General features: G+C 55.3%; 3 protein-coding genes across 9 annotated transcripts in view; 2 read left to right on the top strand and 1 right to left on the bottom strand.

Moving 5' to 3' along the window:
- The window catches only part of SETD5 (SET domain containing 5), a 70650-nt gene extending 64434 nt beyond the window's left edge, over positions 1 to 6216 (top strand). For 3 of the 4 annotated variants that reach the window (XM_069812084.1, XM_069812083.1, XM_069812082.1), the window contains 2 exons: positions 3580 to 3659; positions 3852 to 6216. In XM_069812084.1, the coding sequence (XP_069668185.1) occupies positions 3580 to 3659; positions 3852 to 4451 (680 nt within the window). In that variant the 3' untranslated portion in view covers positions 4452 to 6216. Of the gene's footprint in view, positions 1 to 3579; positions 3660 to 3851 lie in introns of those variants that run through there. The other variant, XR_011329677.1, reaches the window with a different exon arrangement.
- Positions 6217 to 7544: 1328 nt separating this feature from the next.
- Positions 7545 to 20515, bottom strand: LHFPL4 (LHFPL tetraspan subfamily member 4). The gene is made up of 4 exons (XM_069812115.1): positions 19894 to 20515; positions 9969 to 10205; positions 9733 to 9749; positions 7545 to 9454 (listed from the first exon to the last, which is right to left on the bottom strand). Exons 1-4 carry the CDS (start codon positions 20297 to 20299, stop codon positions 9446 to 9448), a joined length of 669 nt encoding a protein of 222 aa, XP_069668216.1. The 5' UTR covers positions 20300 to 20515; the 3' UTR covers positions 7545 to 9445.
- Positions 20516 to 22075: 1560 nt separating this feature from the next.
- Positions 22076 to 27289, top strand: part of MTMR14 (myotubularin related protein 14) — a 34686-nt gene continuing 29472 nt past the window's right edge. For 3 of the 4 annotated variants that reach the window (XM_069812098.1, XM_069812096.1, XM_069812097.1), the window contains exons 1-2: positions 22076 to 22354; positions 22434 to 22579. In XM_069812098.1, the coding sequence (XP_069668199.1) occupies positions 22088 to 22354; positions 22434 to 22579 (413 nt within the window). In that variant the 5' untranslated portion in view covers positions 22076 to 22087. Of the gene's footprint in view, positions 22355 to 22433; positions 22580 to 24086; positions 24106 to 27289 lie in introns of those variants that run through there. The other variant, XM_069812099.1, reaches the window with a different exon arrangement.

Raw genomic sequence — 27289 nt, 5'->3', positions numbered from 1 at the left:
TGGCTCTGGCAGGGACAACTTCTTTGTCCTTGGACAGATGGGTTAAGCAGCACTGCCTCAATTGCCCCTATGTTCTGGGGGTGAAAGTGCTATCATTTAATAATTCTAGTTGGCTGAACATGTGGATTAAATGTATTATCACACTAAAATGCAGGTATAGGCTTTAGGCAGTGCTAAGAAATAATTCAGCTTCCAAGCCTTACTTTAGTTCTTTTTAAAATTACTTGATGTCCTGAATTATGATATTTGTCAGTTTTGTGAAATGCACCTTGTTACTGAGATGAATTCAGTTCTGTGTTGATGTTCCGTTCTTCTCTGAGTAAAGCGTTGTCCTCACCCAGTAGCATGCAGTGTCAGTATTTGTAACCTGAGCTGAAATTATACTCCTCTTTTATCCATCTGTGATCTAAAGGTAAGATGTGACTTCCTGAGAGATGGACAGATCACATATTTGTTGCTTAATTTCTCAGCTGTGAAATTGAGTTATTTTTCTTTTATTTATTTTGCAGTCTCTGTTGAACATGATTGTTTTTCCCTAACAGATAGTGCCATCAGAACCCTGGTTGCACTTGGGACTTAACAGTGATGGATCATCATATTTAAATAATTTAGTCTGTGTGTTGCCATCAGCCCCTACTTCCTCATAGCTGAGGACTGTTGTTAGAGACTCCTGGCTGGTATGATTAGAGCTTCCTGACGATCTGTAGTAGGGATCTGAATCTCTGGATGCCAGAGCCTATTCATGTGGTATTTTAGACATGGAAAGACTAGAGCCTCTAACTCAGGCTATCACAGAGCACTCTTTGGGTGATTCAGCAGCAACAGCAACTTTTGCCTTTGGGGTATCTCATTTCTGAGCATTTTAGGGCAAGTATGTATTTACTTCATTTCAAATCAGACTTTTTTCCCCATTTGGAGTAAGGTGTATTTGAGACCACTTTTTGAAAACTGGCCTCTCATCTGGGGTTTTCCTATTTTTTGTACACACAAGCACTCCTCTTATCAATGCTTTTTCTTCATCTAGTCTTGAGGGGGAATCTTCTACCCTACCAAAAATTTCATGGTTTCATGGAACCCCACTGGGAGTCTTTTTCCTGTCTTTCTCATGCCAGTGAAAGTGGCTTTCTTGGTGGTTATTTTTTAGAAAGGTAGGCAAAATCCAGGCTCTTGCAACAGGCCTTTTGCCAACTGTAAACTGTGCAGCTCTGGCTCTTCAGTCTCACCCAAGAGTTAGGCTGGAGTTAAACTTCCATCTGCATCATTCCATTCTTCTTTCTTGTTACATAAAACCCATCCCACACCAAGTTGTGAACACTTAATGCTATAGCTGACAAAAGTCTTTTTGTCTCTTTCATCCTAGCACAGCAAAATATTTTTTTCTCTTTCTGCATACTCTGGCAATTTCTTTGGTAGCTTGTTCAAATTCTTGTTTAGATTCTGTGAGCCACCTTCCCTCCCCCAGTTGCTGGTCTGCTTCTTAGTGAAACAAATGAGTGGCTGAGTCCCTGCCATTCCTGGTATCACCTGTAGGAGTTGTGAAGATAACATGTTTACTTGATGCTATAGCAGATAATAATATGAGGGAAACTAAAAACCCCAAACTCGAGATGGTTTGCTGATGGGGCATGTAGGAATGAAATGGAATTTGTGTGCATGCCACGCTTCTGAGACCTGCAGCTGCTCTCAGTTAAAGCTGTCACTTCATATATGCTTTAGGTTGATACAGGCCAGTACTGCCAAGAAAAGCAGTTCTTTATGTCCTTCCTTGTGCAGGTATTAAGAAATGGAAGAGGGAAATGTTGGCTTTATCTTTAAGTTTACATAAAGCAGATTCAGGAAAGTTACAGTTTATTTACCCTTTGTAATTTAGAATCTTTTGATAGTCTTTACCTTGTCAAGGTTTTTTCTGTCAACAGGCACTTCCAGTGAGTTGTGCAGCCCTCCTGGTGTGTCTGGCCTTTTAAGAAACAATTTCTTACAGAATTCTTTAGATTTCTTCTGCTTCTCACACTCAACTTCTGCTAATCTCAATGATCTCCTGGATTGAACAGTTAGTCTCTTCTATGCATAACTGCTTAACAAAACATGCCTCGAACTTACAAGTTTTGCCTTTCTGCAGTGCAGTACTCAGAATGTCACTTAGAGCAAACAGCTACTTGATGCATCAGATGTCATTTCAGAAAACAGAAGGTGGCACAGGACACGTGCTGGAAGCTTCATGCCCTGGTCTCTGTGCAGGTCCTGTGCCCTGCGAAGAAAGCTTCTGAGCCTTAACAGCAGACACAACACCTCTATCCAGATTCCTGTTTAGCTAAGCCAGCATCTGTGATGTAGCACAGAGAGGACAACCACAGCAAAGCCATGGCCACTGCTGACACTGATGCTTGTGCCAGTGCATCTGGTGCAAAGCCAGACCTGTCTGGCAGAAGTATAGAGCAGACTAAGGCAGCGTGTCCTGTTTCATGACTGAGACACGTCTGTCATAAATTTGATACTAATACCAACACTGTTTCACCAAGGTGTTTCAAACACGGCTGCTGAGAATCCCTGAGATGCTGCAGATAAACAGTTCTGTCTCATTAGACTGCAACATAACTGGTGTGAAATCTTCTAGTCCCAGTTTCACTCCCTCCTTGCCAGCTGAACCCCATGTTTACAGTAGTAGCAACTGAAAAACACACATGGCAAAGTGGCTGGGTCATTTGCAGTTAAGTACTTCTTGCCTACCCCAGTTCAGGTTCAGTTAATTGGTAAGACAAGAAGCTCACTCTCATCCTCTAACTAAGATACAGGTGCTAGAAAGACTTGCTCTGTCGAGAAGCAGCTTATTCCTCTTGATCTCTCGCATAAATAAGGTGAATCAGTGTGTACTGTGCTGCTGGTACCCTTCAAATCTCAAAGTATTTTCATCATCTTGGCCTGTTTCAAAAATAGGCATTTCTGAGGTCTAAGAGTAACTCCATTTGGAGCAGCTCAATTGACTTGTAAAGCGCAATCCCCAAAACGGCAGCAGGGGTGCTGTCAGCCTTGGCAGCACAGGACCTCAGTCTTTGGCAGTGTCTGGATCTGCCTTTGAGGTAAAACCTGCAGCAGGATCCTGCTGACAACCATCTAAGAAGGGACAATTTTGTCTCCCCAGCTGTAACTGTAGCCAGTGTGGATTCCTGTGACCAATGCTGAGTGGAGAATTGCTGAGTCCTTAGAAACTGTCTTCTGTCTCTCATATCCTTCTGAAGAGCCAAGAGAGCCCACGCTGCATCTGGGTGCTGTCACCAGATGTGGCCATTCAGATAGGCTGGTCCAAGGCAGGTGAACTTTGTGCTAAACCAGAGAGCTGGTGTAAGGGAAGCAGCAGTTCCTAACGTGTATGGCTAGTTTATACATGTTAAGGTTTTCCCGTTGCCTTTTGCTAAGTTTCTTCAGCTTCTGAAATGCTGATGGCTGGAGAAGTCGCTCTTTTCTCAGCTGTAGCTGGATGTAGAACAAGACAGCTGGGGTGTGTGTGGGTGTCATTTGAGAGGGAGCTGCTGTAGCCTCAGCCCAGAGGGTGAGGTTTAACATCTTGCCTGTATGTTGCAGACACAGCAGGAGATGACACTCCAGAAGCCCACAAAGGACCAGGACCAGCAGTTTACAGTCCTTCTCGATACAGCTACCAGGTAAATTCTTTCATATATTATCTGCCCATTCTGAAATAAAGCTTTTAATAGGATTAGGGGGGGAAACTGGGTTTGGCTGCCAATTATTCCCAATCCTGCTACACTAAGCACCTTTGGCATGAGAAGGAGGTAGGAAATAGGGAAGTCAGTCTGACATGCCTTTTCTTTCCCCCCCTCCACCGACTTGTTCAGCTCCTGCAGTCTGACAGTCCCCAGGCAGAATCGCAGACCCTTCTCCAGCAGAGTTCCTCCCCCTACAGAGGACACCTTACTCCATCTCCTGGATACAGCTATCGAGCAGCAGCACAGAGGACAGGACATAGCCTCTCTCATGGTTCCTCGGAAACATCCTTCTCCTCCACCTCGTACTCCAGCCCTGCCCACTCGGTTTCCACAGACTCCTCTGCCCTGTTTGCAGGGAATTCGGGGTATTACAGCAGCCAGCAGCACTCTGGCAGCGGCAGTGGCAGCCTCCTGAAGAAGAGCTGCCCTGCTGCTGCCAGCCCAGCACAGCAGACAGCTGTGGACTCTCTTTCCTCTGAGTCGGGCTCCCAGCCCTGCACAGGTGCGTCGGGCTCCACCTCTGCTCCCCAAAGTGCTAGGTCACTACAGTCAGACTTGCGGACTATCAGTCTACCGAATTCTGGTCAGTCTGTTCTCTACCAGGGCTCCCGGGGGGCAGTGATTTCTAATGCACAACACTATCCACACCGTGGGGGAAGCAGTGTCCATCAGTACAGACTTCAGCAGCTTCAAGGTTCTGGAGTAAAGACTCAAACAGGACTTTCCTAGGGCTGCCTGGTCTCCAGGAGGACAAAACTGCCCATAGCTTCTTCCAGTCACCTCTGGAAGTGGCTCCTGGGCCAGTGTTGGGAGCTTGCACCCGATGCTGGGGTGCCAGGGGTCAGAGGCTGAGGTCTGAAACGCACGGGTGAGATTTGTGAGCAGTATTGGCCTCTGGCCTTGTAGGAGAACGCAGATTTCTCTGAGGCAGAGACTGTAGCAAAGCTGTTCCCTGACGCGTGGGTACATTGCAAAAAAAAAACAAAACACAAAAAAACAAACAAACAAACAAAAAAAAACCAAGAAAAAAAAAAAGCAAATGGTTCAAGTGCAATGACTGTGGTGCAGCCTCTGTCTCTTGTCCGTGCCCATGGCCATAGTCACTCATGTAGTACGGACATCTTTTTGAATACGAAAGCAGTTTAAAGAAAACATTGGGGGAAGTTGAACTCCAATCCCAAAGCTCTCTTTATAGGTCAGGTTCTCAGTGCGTTCTGGGGAGGGCTTTAATCCGTTACGATCATTCCAGTCACAAGCAGATGAGCGCACACGGCTGCCTTTGGGCCTGGGTCATGACTGCCGTGGTCGGAGCTTTTTCCAGGACAACAGAGTCTCCGCAAATGTGAACTAGCACAGGGAGGGGGTTGGAGTGTGTGTGCCTGACGCTGCAAAGGATCTGGGATGCACTGTCGCGTGCTGCTCTGACGGGGCGCGATCACCGCGTCCGTCGCAGGTCTGTGAACGGGAGCATTGCTGGGGCGGTGCTGCCACATGCCACCGTGCCCGGGGGGAGGTCTCTGGCTGCTGGTGCGCAGACACGCTGGGGGGGTGACCGGGGGGCCTAGTAAGTAAAGTGACGCTGTGGCGTGCAGGGGGCTGCAGAGAGGCGGTGGTTAGGTGTTCAGTGGGGACCCCGGTCTGTGCCGAGCCAGAGGCTCTCAGTGCGGGATGTCTTGTCTTTGCAGCCGCTGTGTCGGCTGTTAAGAAAATTAACTCTATCCCAGCTGAAACCAGGACATGCCGTCACCCACCAAGCGTGGCAGCAGAGCCAGCCCAGACACAGTGCGCTGTCTGTTCAATTCCATATGATTGCCAGCTTCTTTCTCACTTGTTTACTGTAATATCGGGCGTGTTTTTATTTATCTAATTTTATATTCAGTTATAACCATAGTAGGTTAGCTAATATACGACAGGTGTCATCCCTGGTGCTGCAGTGGAACTTCTCCTTTCTCTTGGATAACATAATGCTGTGAGTCTGTCTCCCCTGTCTTTTCAGATGCACAGTCTTCTTCCTTTTTTTAGGACTGTTACAGGTTTCTCTAATTCACAATTGAAATCAGGTGTTTGTTCAACCTAGGGGAGACTTTTAAAATATTGAAACAAAGAGTAATTTTCTCACACTGTCTGGCTGTGAGCGTGTTGGGATGGAACTTGTCACCCCGCAGTTGGGTGTCTGTATACTGTATAAAATAGGTGTAAACTTCACTCGGCTTAGCCCTGGGGGTGCAGACCTCCCCTTTCGTGCTCTGAACAGCACGGGGCAGGCGGGCTCTGCCCTGCCGGGTGGCGGGAGGGAGCCAGGGGGGCTCTGCCTAGAGGCTCCGGCACCTTCGGGCGCAGCAGGGGGGCTGGAGGGAGGGACCCTGGAAAGCTCTTGGAAAGGTGGGGCCTGTAGCTTCTTACTCTAGTGGAGTTTTTACACCATGCTGTAACATTTGAACTTTCACAAGAGATGTAATAATTTTGATAATAAAAATACTTAACTTGAAAACCAGTATATTTGAAAGTTTCTTTCTGTTTCCGTACCACCTTGAGCGCTGGTGCCCAGGCTGTGGGGCAAGGGGGGGTGCACGTTGGGGTCTCTTCCCTGTCCCTGCCAGGTAAATGAAACCTTGCAGGAGCAGCCTTGCAGACCTCCCTTTTGTCAGCATTTTGGGTGAAGCCAGGGGCTGCTCTGGGAGCTACCATTCCTGAGGAAAGAGAAATTCCCCGAGCTTCCCGGCTGGGGTTGTGAGATTGTGGCTGCACTGCTGCTCTTCTTGCTCAAGTTCATTTGGGGAGGAGATGGGGTGGAGGATGTCCCCTGCACTACTGCACCTGCTTCAAAACCTGGTTTCTGGTGCATGGGTGCCTGGGGTTTTTAGTTCTCATACTGTTTGTCTTTTCCTTAGGAAGCCTGAGGTGGGCTGAGCCTGGAGTGGGGCCCGCCAGGTGTGCCTCCAAGTGCCAGTCCTCAAAGCTGGCACGTCTGAGGTGCCTATTGTCTCCAGTGTTCGACTGCCCTCACTGTGAAAACGTTCACCCTGACACCTTGTGGGATGGTGTCTGTTGTGGCTCGTCCTGTCCCTATGCGTCCCCCAGAAGAGTCTGGCTGCGTCTCCCTATGCCTTCCCCCAAAGCAGCTGCAGGCAGCGATGACCTCTTCCCCTTCCTTCCCAGACGCTGACCAAGCCCAACCCTCGGCCTCCGTGCCCTGTGCCTGCACCAGGCTCGCCTGGGCTGTGTGTCCTGTACTGAGAATGCCAGAGCTGGCCAAAGCTCTCCAGATGTCCAAGAGGTCCCCAGGCTGCCCTTGTGCTCGCACAGCCTGGAAAGCTGCCCCTGCTCCTCTACCAGAGCACGCTGTTGGACTGATGGGCCATGTGAGTTCTTTTTCCATCAAGACGCAGGAATTTGCTGAATTTCAGGAGGCTTCTACCAGCCTGTGTCAGTGCACCGCGGCTCTGCAGGGACCCGTGGATGGGCAGAAGGGGAGGGTTGAAACACCCCTAGGGTTAGACAGGAACCCCCACACCACCTCCTGCCTTGCCACAGGGTGGGATAGACCTGTTCCCTGGGGACTGGCTCTGGCCAGACACCCCCCTCACATGCCAGCCTGCACGGACAGAGGCTCAGCCCCATGGGGCGCAGGGTGGGCTCCCCACCCTCCCTTCCCCACCACAGCTCTGATGCCCACCCAGATGCTCTCCCCAGGCCATGTAGCTGTGCCGGGGCCAGCGCCCACGCCAGGTCCTTCGACCTCCTTGCAAACCATCTTGTCTTTATCAGCCATGCCTCAAGGAGCCCGTCCCAATCCTCCCCACACCACAGGGCTCCGAGCTTGTCTGGTTTGAATTATATTTTTCAATAAGGTTTTGTGAAACACCGTATCAAACTTTGTACTAAAATACAGATATATTACAGCTACTGTATTCCTTTCTCCACTGATTTTCTTCATTTGTTTTTCCAATTCAGCCGGCAACAGCACTCACAAGTTGGCAAGACCCGGGCGCTGCCGGGGCCAGGCGCGGGGGGTTCCTGCTGGCCCCTCTCCATGGGGGGGTGGCTGCCGGAGGGACGTGGGCACCACCGGGCTCGTGGCTGGCAGAGGCCCTTGGCAGGAGCGCCAGCACCCACGCCGTCCCAAGTGACTTTGGCTCCCAGCTGGTGTTTCGGCACAGCTCCATCCCTCACCGCCGCCCCGCAGGGCCTCAGGGCACGACTTACCTGCTCCCACCAGCCCTGGGCGCCCTGGCTCACTGGGCTGGGCGATGGTTCCAGCAGAGCCCTTCATTGCCATCCCCCAGCAGCCTCCACGTGCCCTGCCCCGCTGGCGGCAGCTCCTCTGCCCCAGGGCTGCCCATCCCGGGGTCACGGTCCCGCTCTGCTCCCTGTGCCTGGCTCGGTCCCGCTCCCACTGGGTCCAGCTCTGCCCCTGGGCTGTCGCTCCCCAGGGAGCTGGGGGCCCTGCCCGGGGCCCTGCAAACAGCCCCCGGCTACTCGTGCTGAGACGCGGCCAGTGCTGAGGACTTTATTGCATTGCAAGGGCTGCGGTGACCTGAGCCCCCTGTGGCTGGGACCTGGGGAAGCCCACACGTGCCGGTCTGGCCAGCAGAGCCGCAGCCGGGCTGCGGCCACCCGTGCCAGGGAGGGGTGCCGGGGGTGTCTGTGCCGGCTCTTGGGTGCTGTGTGTGTGCAATTGAGGCTGGGTCGTGCTCGGAGGCTGCTGGGGCTCAGCGCTGCCCCGGGCAGCTGCCGCCGGCTCCCTGCAGGCCATCACCACGGGCCAGCGAGGTGCAGCCAGGGGACATGGCCAGGATGCCGGCATGGGCACAGGAGTGCCCGGGTACCCCCCGGCCACACTGTGTGGCAGGGAGAGCCTTGCCATCACCAGTGGAGATAAAGCACCGTATGGGGATGGAGAGGGAAGGTGTTTGGCAACAGCCCGCAGCTGGCTCAGGGAGGGGGCTGGCAGAGGGGTCCTCTTGCACCTGCCCGGGGGTTTTGCATGTTCAGCTGCTCCCACTTACCAGGGCTTACATTCAGCAGCGGTGCGAGTCGGGTGTCCCAGTGGCCGGCAGCAGCGAGGCCCCTGCAGTCCCCATGCTGGGTGGGGAGCAGGCAGCAGCCTGCAGCCCCGGCCACATGCCAGGCAACACCACGTCCTGGGGCAGGGGGCGAGGGGGCTCGAGTCACTTTACCCTGTTTAGAGAATATGAATTTACACGTAAAAGTAGGGGTTGGGCCCTGTCCCGGCTGCCAGGTCCCCCGGCTGTGGAGACAGGATCACGGAGCTGTACAAAATGGGAGCAGGGAGGGGGCCGGGGCCCGGAGCAGCTGGTGCGGGGCGTCACTGGGCACGCGTTCAGGTGGGAGACAGCAGGTTGGGAGTCCTGGGGATGTAGAAATCTGTTAAAAACTCCGAGACTGTTTTTTCCTTGAAACAAAACCTCAGTTGGACGCTGTTCTCGAACGAAGCAGGTTTGGGGCATCCTGCCCCGGCAGCGGCCCGCAGGCAGTGGGGGGTGCGGAGCTGGCAGGGTGCGTGGGATGGCGGTGCCGGCGTGGACATGGAGGTGGCCGTAGACGCGGCGGGCAGCCGGCACATCCCCGGTGCAGGCAGCGGGGCCCGGGGGGCGGCGCGGGATGCTGCGTGGCCGCTGGCAGCAGACGAAGGGCAGGATGGGGAGGGAGTGCCCAGGCTGCCGGCCGTGGGAAGAAGGTCCTGCTGTGGGCACTCGGCCTTATATCCTCTGCAGGGAGAGCACAGCAGGTCGGGGACGGTGTTGGGCAGGCCTCACTGTGCCATCATGCCCCCGGCATGTGCCATGCACATGCCTGTCCCCAACCCTGCTGCCTCCCTTCTCCATTGCCCCCTTGTCCCCACTGCCCCCAATCCCACTGCCCCGCACAGCTAGAGTGCCCCCCATCCCATTCCTGCCCATCCCACGTGGGGCCACCCAGCACAGTCACACCCAGACACGCTACACGGTCAGGGCTAGGGGATGGGAGAGTGACACTCAGGACTTACCGCAGTGCCGACAAAATCTGTGGAAACAGAAGAGAGAGCGTCAGGCAGGGCAGGGGCTCGGCAGCCCGCTCCCACCCTGCCCGGCCTGCCTGGCTTTGCAGGTGGCAGTTAAGCCCACAGGACCCTCGCATGGCTGCAGGCTGCCAGAGGGGCCAAACCCCCTGGGCTATTCCCCCCAGGATCCCCCCCAGGGCCGTGGCGCCGGGTGCTGGGGCCCCTGACAGCACGGCGTTCACCTTTGCTCTCTGTCTTGAGCTCCTCGTGCAGCAGGTCGTTCTGCCGGTTGCCGAGGACAAAGGCCAGGAAGGAAAGGATGAGGGCGTTGAGGATGCCAATGATGGCCAGGATATAAGCCCAGCGCACGGAGCAGTCTCCCAGGGAGTACTTCCCCGTCTTCTCTCCGCACATGTCCCGTATGGTCTCTGCATCCCAGCCGTCGGGAAAGATCATGCAGCCCAGCACCAGGCAGAGCGCTGCAAGGGGGAGAGGAGGGAAAGCATCAGAGGGGACAGAGGGGTGGCAGTGCCGGGCTCTGAGCCCCCCGGCCAGTGCAGCCTGTGCCCAGCAGGGAGCCCACCTTGGCCCCACGACAGCCAGGCGGCATGGTGGGTGACAGCCACTGCTGCCCTGGCAGCCCCAGGGGACTGCGTTTGCACGTGGCTGCCCCAAACCTGGCCCACAGAGAGATGGAGACTTCAGGGTCTTGGTTTCTTTGAGCATGAACCATAGGATCAGTGGTTCCCCACGGGCTTTCCTCATCACCACAGGCTCCCTGCGTGTGGGCAGGAGCTACCGGCACGCTGTGGGCAGGGATGCTGCCTGCCAAGAGGGTCGTCGTCCCCAGGAGCCCCCGCACCCGACCATCTTACAGCCTGCAGGCACCAATCCCAGCGGGGTCACTTGCTCAGCATGCCTCCGTCCCGCGCACTCCGCACTGAGCAGGGAGATGTCAGGGAGTACCAGGATGAACGGGAAGGGAAATGCCGAAACAAAGCCCATGACTGCCAAGGTAAGGAGGTGACATTTTTTTCTAACTACAGCAACTACAAAAGCTCCTCACCTCGTATCAGCTGGGAAGGCTAAAAATACTAATGATGTTGGAGAGTGGCTGGGGTGCCCTGCAAGTATTTTTGTCCTGGGTTAGGGAAGAACCGAGAGGCTTGTGCCCGCACAAGTAACAAGGTACCTCCCCATCCTTTATTGCTGGAGGGACAGCAAACACCCTGCCAGACATGAGTGCTGCCACGGCAGCAGGTGGTCTGACTGGCAAGAGAGCTCAGGGCTGGCACAGGGCATCCCACCGGGACTCGGCACAGCCCTCGCATCCCGATGAGCTGTGCTGACTGCTCTCCCCAGGAAAGGGCAGGGACGTGGAGGCGAGTCGCCCTCAGCAGCCCACACACTGGCACATAATACCACCCACCAGCTGCTGCCTGGTCTCTGCTGCCTCCGTCCACATTACAAACCTGCTTGGTAAAAGTGTCTTTGCAGACAGAGGCAAGCTCTGCAAGATGATTTACCACCATACACAGCCCCAGTGCCATCCAGTGCCACATGACTGCACAGTGTGGTGCAAGCACGAGGAGCCGACAAGCCAGCACCTCCAGCACATCGTCACCTGGGACTCCCAGCCAAGCACTGACACGTCTGGGGGAGCTCCCTGCCCGCTGGGACTGGACCAACCCAAACCCACCCCCTCTGGAAGGAAACATATAATCAGCACTGATGCTGTGTGCTGCATGGTAAATGGTGAGGAGCAACGTGGCCTGCCTGCTAACCTGGGCACCTTTGAGCTACATGGCATTTAATTTAGCCGAGGGCCCAAATTAAAGACAAGGAAGGGCGGCAGACCTGTACTGGGGACTCTTCCTGGGAAAGCAGAGTTGCCAAGAGGATTTTAGGATCCACTGAGCTCCCGGTGCAGTGCAGCTGTGAAAAAAGTGCTCTGTGGCCATCCCCAGCAAGGGGGTGGTTTTTCCCCTGCAGTGCTGGTCAGGCTGACACAACCCAGCCTGGAAATGGGCACAGCTGTAACAGCACTGCTGAAATCAGTGAGGAGGAGAAAAGAGCTGCAAGCACACGGTGAGGCTGGAGGAAAGCACAGCAAGCAGCAAGGCAAGCACTCCAGCTGCCTGGGTGGGCAGCAGCCCTCAGCAATGGCCCCTCTCAGTGCAGAAGAGAACAAGACAGCACTCCAGGGTGGCAGAAGGCAAATGTAAGTTTAAAAAAAAAAAAAAAAGAAATCAGGTGCCAATTTTACCTGCACCAGCAAGGGCCTGGGCGGGCTCCCGGCTTTCGTGCACAGCCTTCAGTTGGTCCCTCACAGAACCAGAACAGCAGCCCTTCCATCTTTCCCTCAAACTCTGCAAGCATTGGTATTTCCTCTGCATGTCTGAGCATTTATTTGGGCTCTGGGTGGATCCAGCTGCCTGGATAAAGCAGGAGCTCAGTGAGACCTCACTGCTCTGCAAACACCACAGGTGCATGTGTGAGGGTCTCCCAGGATATCAGCAGGTCCCAAACATTGCAGGACAGGGCAGTGATGCAGGAGGCAGTGGATTAACATGCTGGAGGGCTGCAGCACTCATGGAGGACACGAGAGACAGGGTTTAAGGTGAAAGTAGAGAGCAGCTCAGAAAGGCACAGGAAAAACACAGCATGTGAGCCACCGGTGCAGCGGGTTGAATAACACAGCCATGGGGGACAGCCAGCGATGGCTGCTGCCTAGACTACTGGTGCTGGCTCTAGCCTGTGTCTGCCTGCCCTGGTCCCTCCTGTCCCCATGTGCCCGCTCTGCACTGGCACCAGCACAAGGGGAGCCTGTGCCCTGGCCCATAGAGCAGCTCCAGGAGCAATGCCCAAGATCTCACAGCCCCTGTTTGCCAGAGAGAATTAAACTACAAATTTACTACCAGGGCAAAGGAGCGTGCCCAAGTGACCGCATGTACCCAAATGCCTCTGCCCGAGGGCAACCAGCCTCTTCCCACGAGCCCCTCACTGAAGGCAGGTCCTCTCCCAGCAAAGAGCAGTGCAGCGCTCTCCTCTTCCCATCTGTCTTACACGTTCCCAGCAGCAAGCTGAGTCCTCTGCTCTGTCACAAGCAATTCCCTTTTCCGTGTGTCCCCAGGCCGCCCAATGTCCTGGAAACACCTTCCTTGTGCCTGCAGCAAGGAGCGACATTGACGTGCAGAGCAAGAACAAGGACGGGATCCCCACATGGTCGACAGGCCTCAGCACTGCCCTTTTCAACAAGCCCCTCGCAGCAGGTCTGAGGGGCGCAAGGACAGAGCTCTGCCTGCCCATCCCTTTGCCCGCAGCTCCATTCTGCCAGCACCTGCGTCCAAACGCCCCGAGGTCCCTTGCAGACCTGCAGGAAAACCTTGGGTTTTGTTTAAAACAGCCTATTTCTATGCCTTGCAACCGCATGAAAAACACAAAGAAGTGATGACTCCTACAAGAGCCACTATTGAAGAGGAAAAAATAACCCAACTGCGTTCCATTTTGCTTTTAATTCGCGTTCTTCTGAGGGTGTGGTGCCGGTCCCCACTGCCGATGGCACCAAGGACAGCCAGCTGCTTTGTCACACACCACAGCTGCCATCCCTCCCCCAGGCCCTGGGTTCCAACTCTTTCTTCCGGAGTTTTCCCAGCTGGAAAGACAGATTTGAGACTGGGCACTTCGGTGATCACTGGGACAGGGTGTATGTGGAGGGAGGATGAACAAACTGCAGTTTCCAGGACTGCCTGCAGGATCAGGCTGGGGCTGGGGCTCTGGCCCCAGGGAAGCCAGCATTTCTTGGCTTGATTTTGCAGCTGGTTCATGGCTTCGCACTCCTTGGTGCTCCCTCGTCAGGGTCTCCTAGAAAAGAAATGGGCATCTCAAGGGCTTTTGATATCCTTGCAAAAGAAATTAATTGAAGGGAATTCAATGTTATGACTCAGGCTGCAACACTGGAGTGAGATTTTAGCAGAAAGAGATGAGGAGACTCCTCCTGGCAGGATAACATCCCCTGGTAGAAGGTGCATTTAGCTAATTTGGACCACTGGAGTAACCTGCGTGTTTGCCAAGTACCACGGTTATCCCAGCACTGCCCCAGTCCCGTGCAGTTGTGCCTGCAGGATCCAAACCCGATTTTTTAATCACTTTTGCTGTCTAGTTTAGTCTGCAGGTTTGGGTGAACACTGGCTTTTACTACTCTCACCTACCATGGGTGGAAGGGGCTAAGGACATGCCCTGCAGTTGAGAAACATGGCCTCCCCCTGAGCGCAGGCATGCAGAGCATCACACTGCCACAGGACACATGAGGGACTGAAAACCAGAAAATGCGGAGGTTACTGGGAGAAAACCAGCAACTGCTAGGTCCCAAAGGGGCTTGTTAAACCTGGCTTGGGGACAGTGAGGCATTTGGCCTCACGGGCAGCAGCTCACCCTCCCTTAGGGTCAGCAAGCTGGCTGTCCCCTGCCCTCATGCACATCACTCCCACCTTCACCACAGACATGCTTCTGCCGGGGGTATTTCGGTGACTTCCTGGCCCCTCATATCTACTTTGTGCCAAGCAGGAGGAAGCTGTGGGTGCCATATGCTCCGCTGCGTCCACGGCTGCTTGCCATGATGCTGTGCTGTCAGAACATCAGGGGTCCCCACTGGAGATCCCCAATATGGTGCCCCTGGGCACTGCACACCAGCCCCGAACCCCCGAGGGAACAGGGGCTGTGCTGTGACTTTGGGGTCTGGAGGGGCTGCTTCTCACTAGGAAACCTCCTGAGAGCTGAGCCCCAAAAGAAAAGGGGAAAAACACAGCCCCCTGCTCTCCTAAAAATAGAAATCCCTCAGAAATAAATGAAAATTAAAGGCAGCGTGCTTGGGACAGCTAGCACCGGCCATTTACACAGACAGGAGCTCCCTTACGGCATTTTGCTCCACAGGCTGTTTCTGAGCCAACGAATCAGCAGGATTCAGAATAGAGTTATGAGTTTGTATGAATCAGAACTGACAGTTACTTTATCTGGAACAACAGTTAAGGGATGTAAGCTCCAGGACACGAGCGGCTCCGAAATGCCTGGCTCAGCCACTCCCTGTGGGTTTGTAGGCACATTAACAGCTACTACGGGAGGCTTACGCTGCCTTCCAAAGCCCGGGGCTGGCTGCTGTGGAGCACAAGGTGCTGGATGGACACGAGGTCTGTGCTGTGTCGCTGCTCCTGTCCCCGCTGCACGACAGGAGTGGCAGGGGAGGGAGAGGGGAAATCTTCAGGAAAGCTTTTTTTGGGGCCAGAAGCCAGTGATTCAGCAAATGCAGTTTTTCTTGCAGTGATGTCTTCTTTTTGCTGCAAGGTCAGCAGGTGGAAGCGGTTCACCTGGAAGATCATATATTGGCAACATTTCTCCCTTGGGCAGAGAAAGGGCTTGAGGCTACTTCATCCTCATTCCCAGCAGCTGACCCAGCTACGCTTCTAGCTGGTTTGGAGCAGTGGTACCTGTCTCTCATTTTTTCATGAAGAATTTCAATGAATTACTTTTATATCCATGAAAACAGTTTTTTTGAAACCTCAAACTCTCTCTGAGAGGACCTGGCTCTCCAGCAAGTCCCAGTCAGGAAGATGAGCCCGTCCTGACGTGGCTCAGCAGAGCCACCGCATCACCGTTAGCACCAGGGAGTGCTTTGGTACTGCGGCATTCACTCGGGCCAGACCCTGCTCTCCCTTAAGGCTGCAGCCACACCACCACACCATGCAGCTCAGCTGTGCTCAGCCTGGCAGTTGGCAATGGGCTTCCTAACCACTCCTCTCCACGGATGTGCCAAAACGAAGCTGTGCAGCTGTGCCATGTGAGGGGTCCTCACTCAGATGGTTGCAAATGCAGCTCAGGTGCAGAAGATGATCAAGGCTCTGCCTCTGCTCCTGGTTCACATGCTGGTGGGTGGGAAGGGCCCATCCAAGAGGTGAGTGTAGCTCCGAAGGGGGTTCCCAAAGGAGAAAAGGGCTCAGAAGGGCTCAGTATTATCATATTCTCCATCGGGCAAGGTGCCTGGACACGGCATAATTAACTCCAAAGTGCCACTGATCAAGACAAACCCCAGCCCCGTGGTCAATGACATAGCCCCGGGTGGAAAGGCATCCCATGTGTCGTGCTTGTGCCTGGCCTAAGGGAGCTGGAAGGTCTCACCACACTGACTGCCGGACTTGAAGCACGGGGAAACATCTTCGAACATGGTCACTCACACCTTCTGTGTAAGAGGGACTGTGTGCTCAGCTGGCTGCCTCTTTTGACTCAGTAAACTCTAAGTACAAAACCGAAGCTCCCCCTGAAAACAGAGCCCCGGACCCGCTCAGAGTGACCATCCTCATGGGACGCACGTGGCTGCGGTGCCACGCAGAGGCAGCTGGGGTCTTTCGCTCCAGCATTAGCGCTGGATACCAGAACAACTTTGTTCAAAGCTCAGAGTTAGCTCACAAGGTGACCACATCTTACGTTACAGCAGAGAATTAGGGAATTGGAGGAAACCTCAGGCCCCTGGGCAGCCTCCTCAGTGCATTGTGGTGGTGGCGTATTCCTGTGCTCTCCAGCAGACAACTGCTGTGTGGTCACTGGAACGGAGGCATCCACAAAATCAGCCAGGTGCCTTCATCTTGCTCCTGTACCAGCCCTCCATGGAGGGTGGACGAGAGGGATCACCCACACAGCCCACTTCTCTTCAAGTAAGCATCATCCCGTGGGACTTTCTGAAGGAGCTCCTCCGCTAATTTTGAGGACTGGGGTGGCACCAGGGTGCTGTCAGTCATACAGTTGTTGATGCACTCATGTTAAAGGCCCATTTCTGGTTTTATAACAGAAGGATTTAGCAAAATCTCCAGTTTTGCATTACTGGGATTTTGAACAGGGCAGATGGCTACGTTTCTATTTGCGATAAAGCAAAGTCTTTTCTCTTAATTAGATCCAGTTTCCTCCTGGGGGGACAGTGGCTTTTGAGCTGGAGCTTTCTGTGAAGCTCTAATTAAACCCTTCCTTGACTGTCGTCCACTAATTAGACATTGATGATTTAAACTTTTTTTTTTTCTGAAAGAGATACTGAATTCCTGATCCTCCTTCTCCTCCCCCACCTTCCTGCTCTTGATTTTTCTTCTCTGAAGAGCCCATTTGTGCCCTCGGTCAGCAGCCCTGTATTCTGCACTGGCCATCCCGTAGGGACAGGGTGGACCCACCTCTGCCCCATCTCTCTGCCTTTCACCTTGTTTATCTGTTTTTCACCAGTGAGAAACTTTGGGCCTTGCTGTTGCTTCTGCCATTGTGGTGCAAGTCCTCCTTCAGCTAAAACCTCACCGAGAGAGGAGGAATGCCTTTCCCTTCTCTGCCCCTCCAAGCCCTCTGCTCTGGCACAACCCTCCAACCTCCCAGGTGGGTAAGTCTCCAAAGCTTGCCATCATGCTGTGCCGGCGCCTGCATCGGGCCACATCCCTGCCCTACCCATGGGATTTGATCCATGGGGTCCTCTCCATGGGTCAAGGCAGCTCCTCTTCCTTGCACAAGGTAACACATCCACCTGCTGCTGCCTCTGACATGCCCAGGGAAGTTCAGTCCTGCCCAGCCACCCCCCAGACAAGGCTCCCTCTCACCGGGACGCACCACCCCACCGCCTCTGCATCCTGGCCCTCCCCGATGGTGACATCAGCCTCTCCTGCAGGACAGAAGCCCTCTCGTGCTGCCCCATCACAGGGCAGGGTGGATGGCCAGTGTCTGTTAATGCCGCCTTGGAGTTTCCCCGACACAGAAAGGCCACATAGCCGTGCTGTTTTGGGAGAGCTCTGAGCCAAGCCTGGACCAGCTGGGGCCAGAAGAGCCGGCCCATGGCCCCAGCAAGCCACGCACTTGGGGTTCTCACAAGTGCAGTTGTGAGCAACACAAGTGTAGCCACAAGGTGCAAAGTGTGAGCAGGGACAAGCCCCAGGGTAGAGCGACGGGTACCTAGAGGTGACAGCAGCAGGGTGCTGCCGTGGCCACCAAGCAGGACAGGAGGCTCCGGGGAGGAAGCCCGGGCCTACCTTCGGTGTCGTGCCCTCTGTCACGCAGCTCCCTGTGCAGCAGCAGCACCAGCCAGGCGCTCCAAGCCACTTGATTAAGCTGCTGACAATCAGTAGGATTTGGGCTCTGAGCTTGCCTTAAACTGGTAAATCTTGAGGACAGGGAAAATTAAAGATGAAGGAATTTCCCAATAAGCCAAGGCAGCACCAGGTCTGGCTGTGGTCCTGATCTGGGTGAGGAGAAATCAGGCTTTCCAGCCCAAGCCAGCCGCAAGGGAGAGAGCCGGGCTAGCTGCAAGCCCCTAGCACGGGGCGGGGGGGGGGGGGCTGTATCCTCCCACATCGATGACTGGGGCCCTTCTCCTGGACAGGCAGACTGGCGTCCTTTTACTAGGAATACGGGGGGCTCTGGGCCCTTCTGGTGGAAGCTCTGGGCCTATTCACACTTTGTATGCACTGGGGAGTAACACAATATCTTTCCACATGCGGTAAAACTGGAAAGAGAAGGAAGTGAAGGGTCCCGCTACTGGGGGAAGCTCAGCATCTCTTCTCAGGGTCTTTCTCCCAAAAGGACAGACCCTCTGTGAGGACAGCTTGGAGGTCTGTGCACAAGGGGATATTTAGGATCCTTATCAACATACATATCAGGTCCTCTTCTGGGGAAAAGTTTGGGTTATTGTATGGTGTCCCTTTGAGAAGTGAGTCGGGTGTTGGGGTACATCTATGGTGGGGTTTCTTTTGCAGAGGGAGCTAAGGAGGATCTATAGACAGGGCCACTTTTGGGGGGAATGACTGGGCTTGAGCCTGTGGTCGCTTCTGAGGAGACATGACGGTAAATTGTATGGTATCTCTCTGTGGGAAGCGCTGTACTCAGGGTCTCTTTATGCACAGAGCTGGGGAAGGTCTGTCCTCACAGGCCTTTCATGACACTGGAGGGAGTGGGGGGGGGGGGCTGGGCACAACATCTCTTTAAGGGGGAGCTGGAGGGTCTGTCTGTGCACAGGTGCTTTTACAGGGCTGGGGCATCCATGCATGGGCTCCTGCCAGTGATGGGAGTTCCCCTAAAGCAGGTATCCCCTGGGGGCAGGCTTGCTGAGGGATGCCCTTGGGGCTGGGCAGACAAGGAGACTAGTCCCTCGTGTGGGGCGTTCCGGGGGCTGGTCCCAGGTCCAGGGTGTCCTAGGGCATCCTTGCAGCTGGTCCTTGACTCTGTGGGACAGTCCTTGTTGTAGGGTGTCCCAAAGCTGGTCCCTGACTGGGGTGTCCCTGGGTTTTCCAAGGCTGGTACCTGGCCCAGCTGTCCTGGGGTGCTTCAGGCTGCCCAGGTGCCCCAGGGCTGGTGCCTGTTCTGGGGTCCCCTGAGGTGGGTTCCTGATCCAGCTTTCCTGCTGTGTCCCAGGGAGCCTTGTGGTTCCCCAGGGTCAGATCTTGCCTGGGGAGGCCTCGGTGCCAGTGCCTGGAAGAGGTGCCCTGGTGCTCTGTCAGTGCTAGTGCCTGGCCTGGGTGCCTCAGGAATTCCTGGAGGGCTCTGGGGATGGTTCTTGGCTGGGATGCCCCATGGCTCTGCAGTGCTCGTACCCAGCCCAGCTTCCTCGAGCAACCCTGGTGTTCCCTGCAGCCAACCTGTGCCCAGGGAGCCCTGGGTGCCAGTGCCCAGAGCTGGCACTTGTTCCCGGTGCTCTGTCAGCGTGAGTGCCTGTCCGGGGTGTATCTCAGGAAGCCCTGGGGTGTCCTGGAGCCGGTTCCTGGCTGGGATGTCCTAGGGAATCCACAGTGCTTGTACCCAGCCCAGCTTTCTCAGGCAACCCTGGTGCTCCTTGTCCTGACACCAGTGCCTGGGTAGCCCTGGGTGCCAGAGCCCCGAGCTGGTGCCCGTTCCTGGTGCTCTGTCAGTGCTCGCGCCTGGCCGGGGTGTCCCAGGAAGCCCTGGGGCTGGTTCCTGGAACCACGGCCCCGCAGCGCTTGGACCCAGCCCAGCTTCCTTGAGCAACCTCGGTGTTCCCTGCGACCAGGAGCCCCTCCACCAACGCCCGGAGCTCCGGGGCTACCGCCGCCCGCTGCTGTCCCGGCGAACCCCGCATCCCCCCACCCCCCCAAAGAAGGCCGGTGGAGGGGCGCGGGGATGCCCGGTGCCCGTGCGTACCTGCCAGCAGCTGCATCCAGGCGCAGATCTTGTAGACGGTGGCGGTGTTGCAGAAGAAGAAGAGGGCGAAGCAGGTGATGCAGCCCAGCGTCAGCACCATGGACAGCAGCACGAAGAAGGCCGCCGCCTGGAAGGCGCCCGAGGGGATGGTGCTGAAGTCGGTGAAGGAGCCGCGGCACGACAGCTCCCGGCCCGCCAGCCCGCTGCCCACGCAGTAGTGGAACAGCCCGAAGTAACCGGGCTTGGGCGTGTTGACGCTGTCGCCCACCCAGTAGGGCTGGATGAAGACCACCACGTTGATGATGGCGAAGCAGATGGTGAAGATGGCCCAGAGCACGCCGATGGCGCGCGAGTTCCGCACGTAGTTGTCATGGTAGAGCTTGGAGGCTTCCTGCGAGGGCAGCATCCTGCCGGCCGCCGCGCTGCCGAAGGGGTTTGGGGGGGGGGGGGGCGGGGGGCGGGGTAGGGGGGGGCCGCGACGGCGGGGGGAGCCCGCCCGGGATGGAGAAGGGGGAAGGGGAGGGGGGGGCGGGCGCCGCGGCCTAGGCGCGCCCGCCGGCTGCCGGCCCCTGCGCCACCCGCGCCGCCATCTTGGCTGCCGCCTCTGCGCCCCGCGCGCGCCCCCGCCGCGCGCGCGCGCGCGGGCGCGCGCCACCCCCCCGCCCCCCCCCCACTCCTCTTTCCCTCCCTCCCCGCCACTGCGGAGCCGAGCCCGAGCCCGAGCCCGCCCCGCCCCCCGGGGATCGGGCCGCTTTCGGCCGCCTTCGGCTCCGCCCGCCGAGGGTTCGGCCGGGAGCGAGGCTCGGCGGGGTTCGGAACGCGCTCGGTAGCTTTCGGCTCCGTTCGGGCCGCCTCGGCAAGGTTCGGAGCGGGGTCGGTGAGGTGGGGCTCAGGCGGCGGCGGCGGGCGCGCTCCGGTACCCCGGCCCACCGGCGCCGCTCCCCGCCCCGCCCCCGCCGGGCCGAGGAGGGGCAGCGCCTGCTCACGGCCCCGGTTAATGCCAGCAGGTACACGCGTGGGCGTGTCCGGCCGAAGCGGGCCCGCAGGGAGGGCGTTCGTCCTCCCCGGCCGCTCCGCCACCCCGGGGTTGGCGGAGAACCCGCCGCCCCGGGCGGTCAGCAGGCCTTCCCCACCCGCTCGGTGGGGCCGGAGCAAGTCCGTCGCCGCCGACGCGGCTCCACGGGCACTGGGAGCAGCAGGGCCCGATCCAGCAGCTCTCCTGTGCCCTGACGGCGCGGGGCCGGGGTGCGCCGGCTCGGGCGCCCCGGACTACCGGCCCGAGGGGCCTGTACGCTGGCGACTGCCCTGCGAAATCCTCCCCCCGGCCCCGGCAGCCTCACGCTGGCCCCAAAACCCCAGCAGGGAGCAGACCGTCTCGGGCCAGTTTTTTTTCCTCAAGGCAGCCGAGACGCAGCGCGTTAGCGGCAGCTGTTGCTGAACTCAGCTTTCATGAAAAGCTCCCGAGGCCGCCTTCTCTTCCAAGTCTTGTCAAGGTTCGCAGCCGCTTCGCAAATCGGACACGCGCCGATGAAAACGACTTTGCATTCCCCCGCAAGAGCAAAGGAGCTGCCTGCCGCCGTAACGGCGGTGTCCGTTAACCCGGGTACAAACAGCAGGAGCTGGCTCTGTGCCTGCGCGACGGCGCTGGCACCGTCCCCGCTCCCACCCCGGGCACAGCAGCCACTGCCGCTCCCCAGCGCGCACGGCCGTGCTACCCTTCACCTCGCCACTGCTACCGCGACTGGCTTTGTGTGTGCGGTCACACCCCGAGAGGGGCTTCTTTAATTAACACCCGCTTCAGAATTCTTTACGAAGAGCAGCGCCACGGTCACCCCCGCTCAGCGGTGCCTGCCAGCGCCTGCCCCGTCTCTCTGCGGGCCTAAAGGTGGTTTACGCCTCTCCGTCCCCCAGCTCGCTGCGGCCCCGGTGCTGGGGAGCACAGCCCGCCCCACGCCTGCGGTGCCTCGGCCGTGCCCAGCCCGTGCGCCGGGCCCCGCTCCTCCCGCCGCACCGCTGCCGCGCCAGGCCCCGCTTCGGGCTCGCACCGAGAGCCAGGCGGCTCCTCACCCGCTGGGGGGGGGGGGGTTCAGCGGGGGCTTTTCGCTGCCCAGTGGGGGAGGGCAGGGCAGGACCGGGGGGTTCGGTAGCCGCGGAGCGGAGCAGGGCACACCGACAAGGACCGCGTCGCATCCCGATGATGCCAGCGGACGGGCGGAAGGGGCGTGGCGCGGGCGCGGCGGTGATTGGCCGGCCGGGCGGAAGCGGCGGCGGCGGGCGGAAGCGGCGGGCGGGGCGGGGCCATGGGCCGGCGACGGGGGTGGTGGTGAGCGGCGCGGGGATGGCGGCGGCCCGCGGCTGCCCCCCGGCGGGCTCCGGGGACCGCGCCCTGGCCGAGCTGCTGCTGGAGTTCTCCCGGGCACAGTACCGCGCCAAGGACGGCGGCGGCGCCGCCGCTGCTAAGGTGAGGGGGCCGGCACTGAGGGGGGTGGCGGCGAACACCGGTGGCGGTGCGGGGGGCGCTGACCGGTGGCTGTGCGCAGGTGGAGCGGATCGAGCGGCGGTGCCTGGAGCTCTTCGGCCGCGACTACCGCTACAGCGTGATCCCGAACGCGCACGGCGAGGTCTGCGCCCACTACCCGCGACACATCGTCCTCCTGGAGCGCGACGCCGGCGCCGGCCGCGACCCGTAAGGCCCCCGGTCCCCCCGCCCCGCACGGCTGACAGCCGGCGGAGGCGGCTTCGCGTCTTGCCCCCGGGGAGCTCCCGTGGCTGCCGCTCCGGGGCTCCCGCCGGCCGGGGGAAGCCCCGCCAGGCTGCGCTGCGGCTAATTATAGCCGGCGGTGTCAGCCGCTCCCGGGGCACCCCGCGCTGCCTGCCAGGGCTGTGCTTGGCTGCCGAGCTCCCGTGGAGCTCCTCCGAGCTCCCCAAGTCTCTTGGGCTCTCCCTGGTGAAAGCTGCGAAGCTAAGCCTGTAACTTGAGAGGTGCCAAGGAAACGGGCTGCTCCGGGGCAGCGCCAGCTCCGCTGCACGCTGTCCTCGAGTAGATCCTAATGACTGCTCTGCTACAGCTCGCCCAGAGACTCAAAGAGCTCGTGGTTGGGAGGAGCAGGACTGTGCGGTGCTCTCCCTGTCTCGACGGAGTGCCTGTGGTCTTGCTGGAAGGCCTCTGATGAGAGAAATTTTAGTCTGGAAAGCAACTTGGGGCAGGGGGAGCTGATGGGGGGCTGGACAGACAAGACAATCTCGACAGAAACAGTCTGCCCCCACCACAGTACGTGGGTCAGTGGGCACTGAGGTTTAATGAGTTAATGGGAAATGCTTGCTTGCAGTTTAGCACAAGTCTAAGCCAATGCTTTTCTGGACTTTGACCCACAAGCTCAGAATCACGTTGGTCTCACTTCTGGTTGAGCGCTAGCTGCTCCCTGCAACTCTAATGACAGCCTCTCATTTTTTATTTTCTCTTCCAACAAAACATAATGCAATTTTGCAGTCTTAACTGCCTCCAAGACAAGAGTTACACATGCGAAAGGGCGGTGGTCACCAAGTTCCCCTCGCATGTCCAGCTGCTTTGCCTGAGGAAGGCAAACTGTCAGCTGTTGCACTGGCACCTGGGCCGGGTGCTGTAGGAGGGGGTCTTTGGAAAAGAGCCACAACTGATTGTCAGGTGGGAGAATTTCTGCTTAACGGTTAGATCAGATTAGAAGAGATTAAACCCCTTTCTGCAAAAAAAGGGAAATTGAAGTCTGAAGCTGTAAATATAATTAGGTAACTGAATGCTTCTGCTTTTCCTATTCTTGCAAGCGGAAATCATGCTTGATTTTTCTGACGAGTATTCAAAACAAGTGTACTTACAGTCAGTGCCCCCGTTTTCTTCCAAGACTTTTGCAAGCCAGCAGCGGCAATTAACATTTTAAATACTGATTCTTTCCAAGTCTTGATTTGCTGTCCCAGAGAGTCACGGAAACACACTACCTTTCATCATCGCTCTTCTCCTGTTTTCTGGGTGATAATCTCTGTAAAATCTGCTAAGTAATTTTTAGACAAATACGGTTTTTAGTTTCATCATAGTACTCTATGGAATAATTATGAAATGGAGACTGTTGCACTTCTTGTGTTACAGAATGCAAGAACCTCTTCCACTGAACGGGACACTCCCTCTAGGACCGAGTGTCTTTGACTGCCTTTCATCTTTGTAATGTTCTTAATCAGCTGGTAAGATCTCCTTGAAGTGTCCAGGATGCTTCACGCCTCTGAGAATACCAAGGTTTTTTGGAAGCAGTTCTCACTTGTGCGAACTCTGCGCTACCCATTTGGTTCTGCTGGTACAGCTGTTTCTGAAGCCACATGAGGAACCAGCAAAAAATGAGTATTTTTAACCCAGATCAGTTTCCTGATCCTGTACATTCTGTGGCTGGGAAGCTGGGGCAAGAAAGGATGTTGCTTCATCAAAGTTTGCTGACAGTATTCTGAAATCCAGGCAGGTGCAGGAGATAGCAGGAGGAATTTGGCATGTGGTTTTGGCCTGTATGTCCCATGGTCAGGTGCTGCTCGCAAGGAGCCACAGAAAGTAGCAGGGTGCGTCTGACAGCCAGGAGCACCTTCCCTGTGCTTGGAAATCTCTGATGTCCGTCCCCCCCTGCCCCCAAAGGAGGAGGCAGATGCTGCAGGCAATGGAAACAGAGGGATACGCTCAGTTCTTTACTCACTGTCTTGGAGTTACTGTGACTATGCTTAATGAAGACGCCCAGACCTCAGACACAGGCCATGTCTTTGGTTTCACCTGACCATCCTGTTATGTGTCTGCACTCCAAACAAATATGATCACAGTTGCACGTAATCTAACAATATGAGAGGAATGCTTTGGTTCCAATGCTGTTATGGCTACCCAAAGAGAAGCATCTCTGCTTCAGGCCTGTCTGAAATACACAGTTGCCAAAACAGTTGCTTGCTTTTGCAGGAAATGTTTCCCTTGCATTTAAAAAGATTAATTCAGGTTTGGGGTCTGATTTTGGGAGGAGGGTGGGCAGGGAATTAATACAGAGGTAAGGTTGCCCAGCTGTATCTTCTAGAAAACAAATTTCTGAAGGAAAAAAACCAAAACAAAACACCTGAAAGTCCAAAAAAATAAAGAGTTGAGATACACATCATTCCTTCCACCTCATTCTGTACCTTGTGCCAAGCAGCCTTAATGATGTTCTTTCACACTGCTGCTGAAGAGTGCTCTGTTTTCTGAACCTTTTTCAGTTGATTTTGCTCCTACCTTTGCTGCTTTTAATCACTTGTCCCTGTAAAAGCGTTGCACCTGTTCTTCAGAGCAGCCATTCCCTTTACTACAGTAGTCTCGGTACTACCATGTTTACTTACCATGTTTATCTCTAGCTCATGTTTATCTCTTGCTTTACTGATGATGGCTCTTGAGACGAGAAGATCCGAGATCCCCGCTTGTAGCACAGCCATGATAGATAGCAGAGTGGGTCTCTCCGGTGCATGTGCAGGCTTCCCAAGGAGCAGACACAGGAGCCTGGGAGAGGGGCTTATCCTTCCATGTCCCCAGTGGGGTGCTGGGCTTCCCGCTCACCCCATGTCCCAGGTCACTGCCGAGCTGCTCAGACTCATTCCCCAGTGCTGCGATGCCTCTCTGGGGAAGTGCAGTTAGCGTGCTGAGAGGTGAAACCTGTTGCGTTGTCTCAGCTCCTGGGGAGGTGCTTCCCTTATAATTTCTGATCTTCTTTCTTCTTTGCTGAATCCCTCCTTCTGGACTTGGAAGCAGTGCTGTGGAGCTATTCTGGTAACAATGTATTAAAGTTCTTGTTTTCCTCTGTATTTGCTTTTGCAAAGGAAATGTAAAGACAGCTGGAGCAGAGTGCAGGATGTGTCTCTTAACTGTGTGCATTCATTTAAAAACAACCCCACTACCAAATCTGTAAGTCAGAATCAAAGTTTCAAAATAGTTTGGTATTGGGAATTATACATGAAGTCATCTCTTCTCAAACTGCTCACAGGGAGTGCCTGCAGCGTGCGTTATTCACAGGCTCTCTGAGGGAAGCAGATTGTGGAGCGGAGCTCTTGACTGTTTGCAGTGACAGCAATGAGCAGAGTTTGGGTTGTGTTGATTGGGCGCGTGCTTCTCTTGCACGCAATCTCACATACTCCCATGTAAAGTGTATTGTGTTAGCTTTTTTCTGTCTTTGCACTTAGCACCCTTGTGTCCACAATGTTTAAAGATTAGCTTGTGTTCTTGTTCTTTAAGCTCTGTTATATGTCAAAGCTCTTTGGAGCTGGACAGCCAAAATAGTTGTGTATGTAGGGAAACTCGTGAAAAAACTTAAGCCTCCACTATGAATTCTGAGAATTGAATCCTTTTTAAAAAAAAAAAAAAAAAGTAGGATCTGAAGGTCTTGTTCGCTGTTTCCCTGCTTCTGCTGGCACCACCTTGAATAATCTTTTCCACAAACAGATCAATTTCCATGTTAATAATAGATTAAATTTTTTAATCCTTCCCAGAATGGCAGCTGCAGGTAGGTTGCTCCACACTCTCACTTATTCTGAAGCTTAGCAACTTCACAACTTTCTTTTAACTTCTAGCATAAAAGTATTCATTTGTTCTTAGGCCAGCATTGTCCTTTGCCTTTGAGTTCTTCCCCTCCTCAATTGTAAGTTCTCTCCTTTGCCCTAATGCATATATTGTTGTGTCTTCACTTCATCTTCATCTGCTCTGCCAATCAATCCGTGGTGGTTTCTCTTGCAGCATAGACTGTCCCCTGGCTGTCCTAATCATCTTGCTGTGCCTTTTCAGGCATGGGTAGGTCACTAGAATCAGGTGCCTTATCTCAGCTGAGATCTTGTGCTCTGCACAGTAATGCTGGTACTTCTCCACCCCACTGAAGAGTTTCCTGTGATCTTATTTGTCCCTTTTTTCAGATTTAGCAAGTTGATAATGTACGAGCATCCAGAGATCAACCAGTTCATCCAGGCTCTTCTACTGAGCTCCACTACTGGAAAGGGCTAACTGGAAATTCTTGTTAATCATCTTTAAGTGCATGGCCATGCAGTGTTGTATGCCCAGACTTCATCTGGTTTCTGTTATGTCAGCCTGAGTGCTTCTCCAATTCCGTGTGGAAGCTCTAGTCCTCCTTACATTGACAGTTCCTTGTGAAGGTCTGTGTAGTTCAGAAGTCAGTTTGGATTCCTGTCAAAGGTAGGCTGGTATTTGGATGAATTGCAGCAATTTTAACTTGTTTCAAAAATGTCTCCAACTAGGAACAGATTTCTGTTTTAACTTTAACCAGAAAACCAAACAAAATTTAGTTATGCAGATGCAGCTGACGTTAATCTACCTACCCTGCTCAACCCACTAGCTGATTTACAGACAGTTGTCTAATTACCCAGCAGCAAA

Source organism: Haliaeetus albicilla, chromosome 24 (assembly GCF_947461875.1).
Source record: "Haliaeetus albicilla chromosome 24, bHalAlb1.1, whole genome shotgun sequence".
Lineage (NCBI taxonomy): Eukaryota > Metazoa > Chordata > Aves > Accipitriformes > Accipitridae > Haliaeetus > Haliaeetus albicilla.
Note: the sequence above shows the minus strand (reverse complement) of the source record. Positions and strands in the feature narration are given on the sequence as shown.

Bases quoted from the DNA above. Each gene is read 5' to 3' on its own strand.
- LHFPL4 (XM_069812115.1), bottom strand. From the start codon at position 20,299: ATGCTGCCCTCGCAGGAAGCCTCCAAGCTCTACCATGACAACTACGTG. The intron at 10,206-19,893 runs GTACGCACGGGC...TCCCCCTTGCAG, and splicing joins CTGGATGCAGCTGCTGGCAG to CGCTCTGCCTGGTGCTGGGC.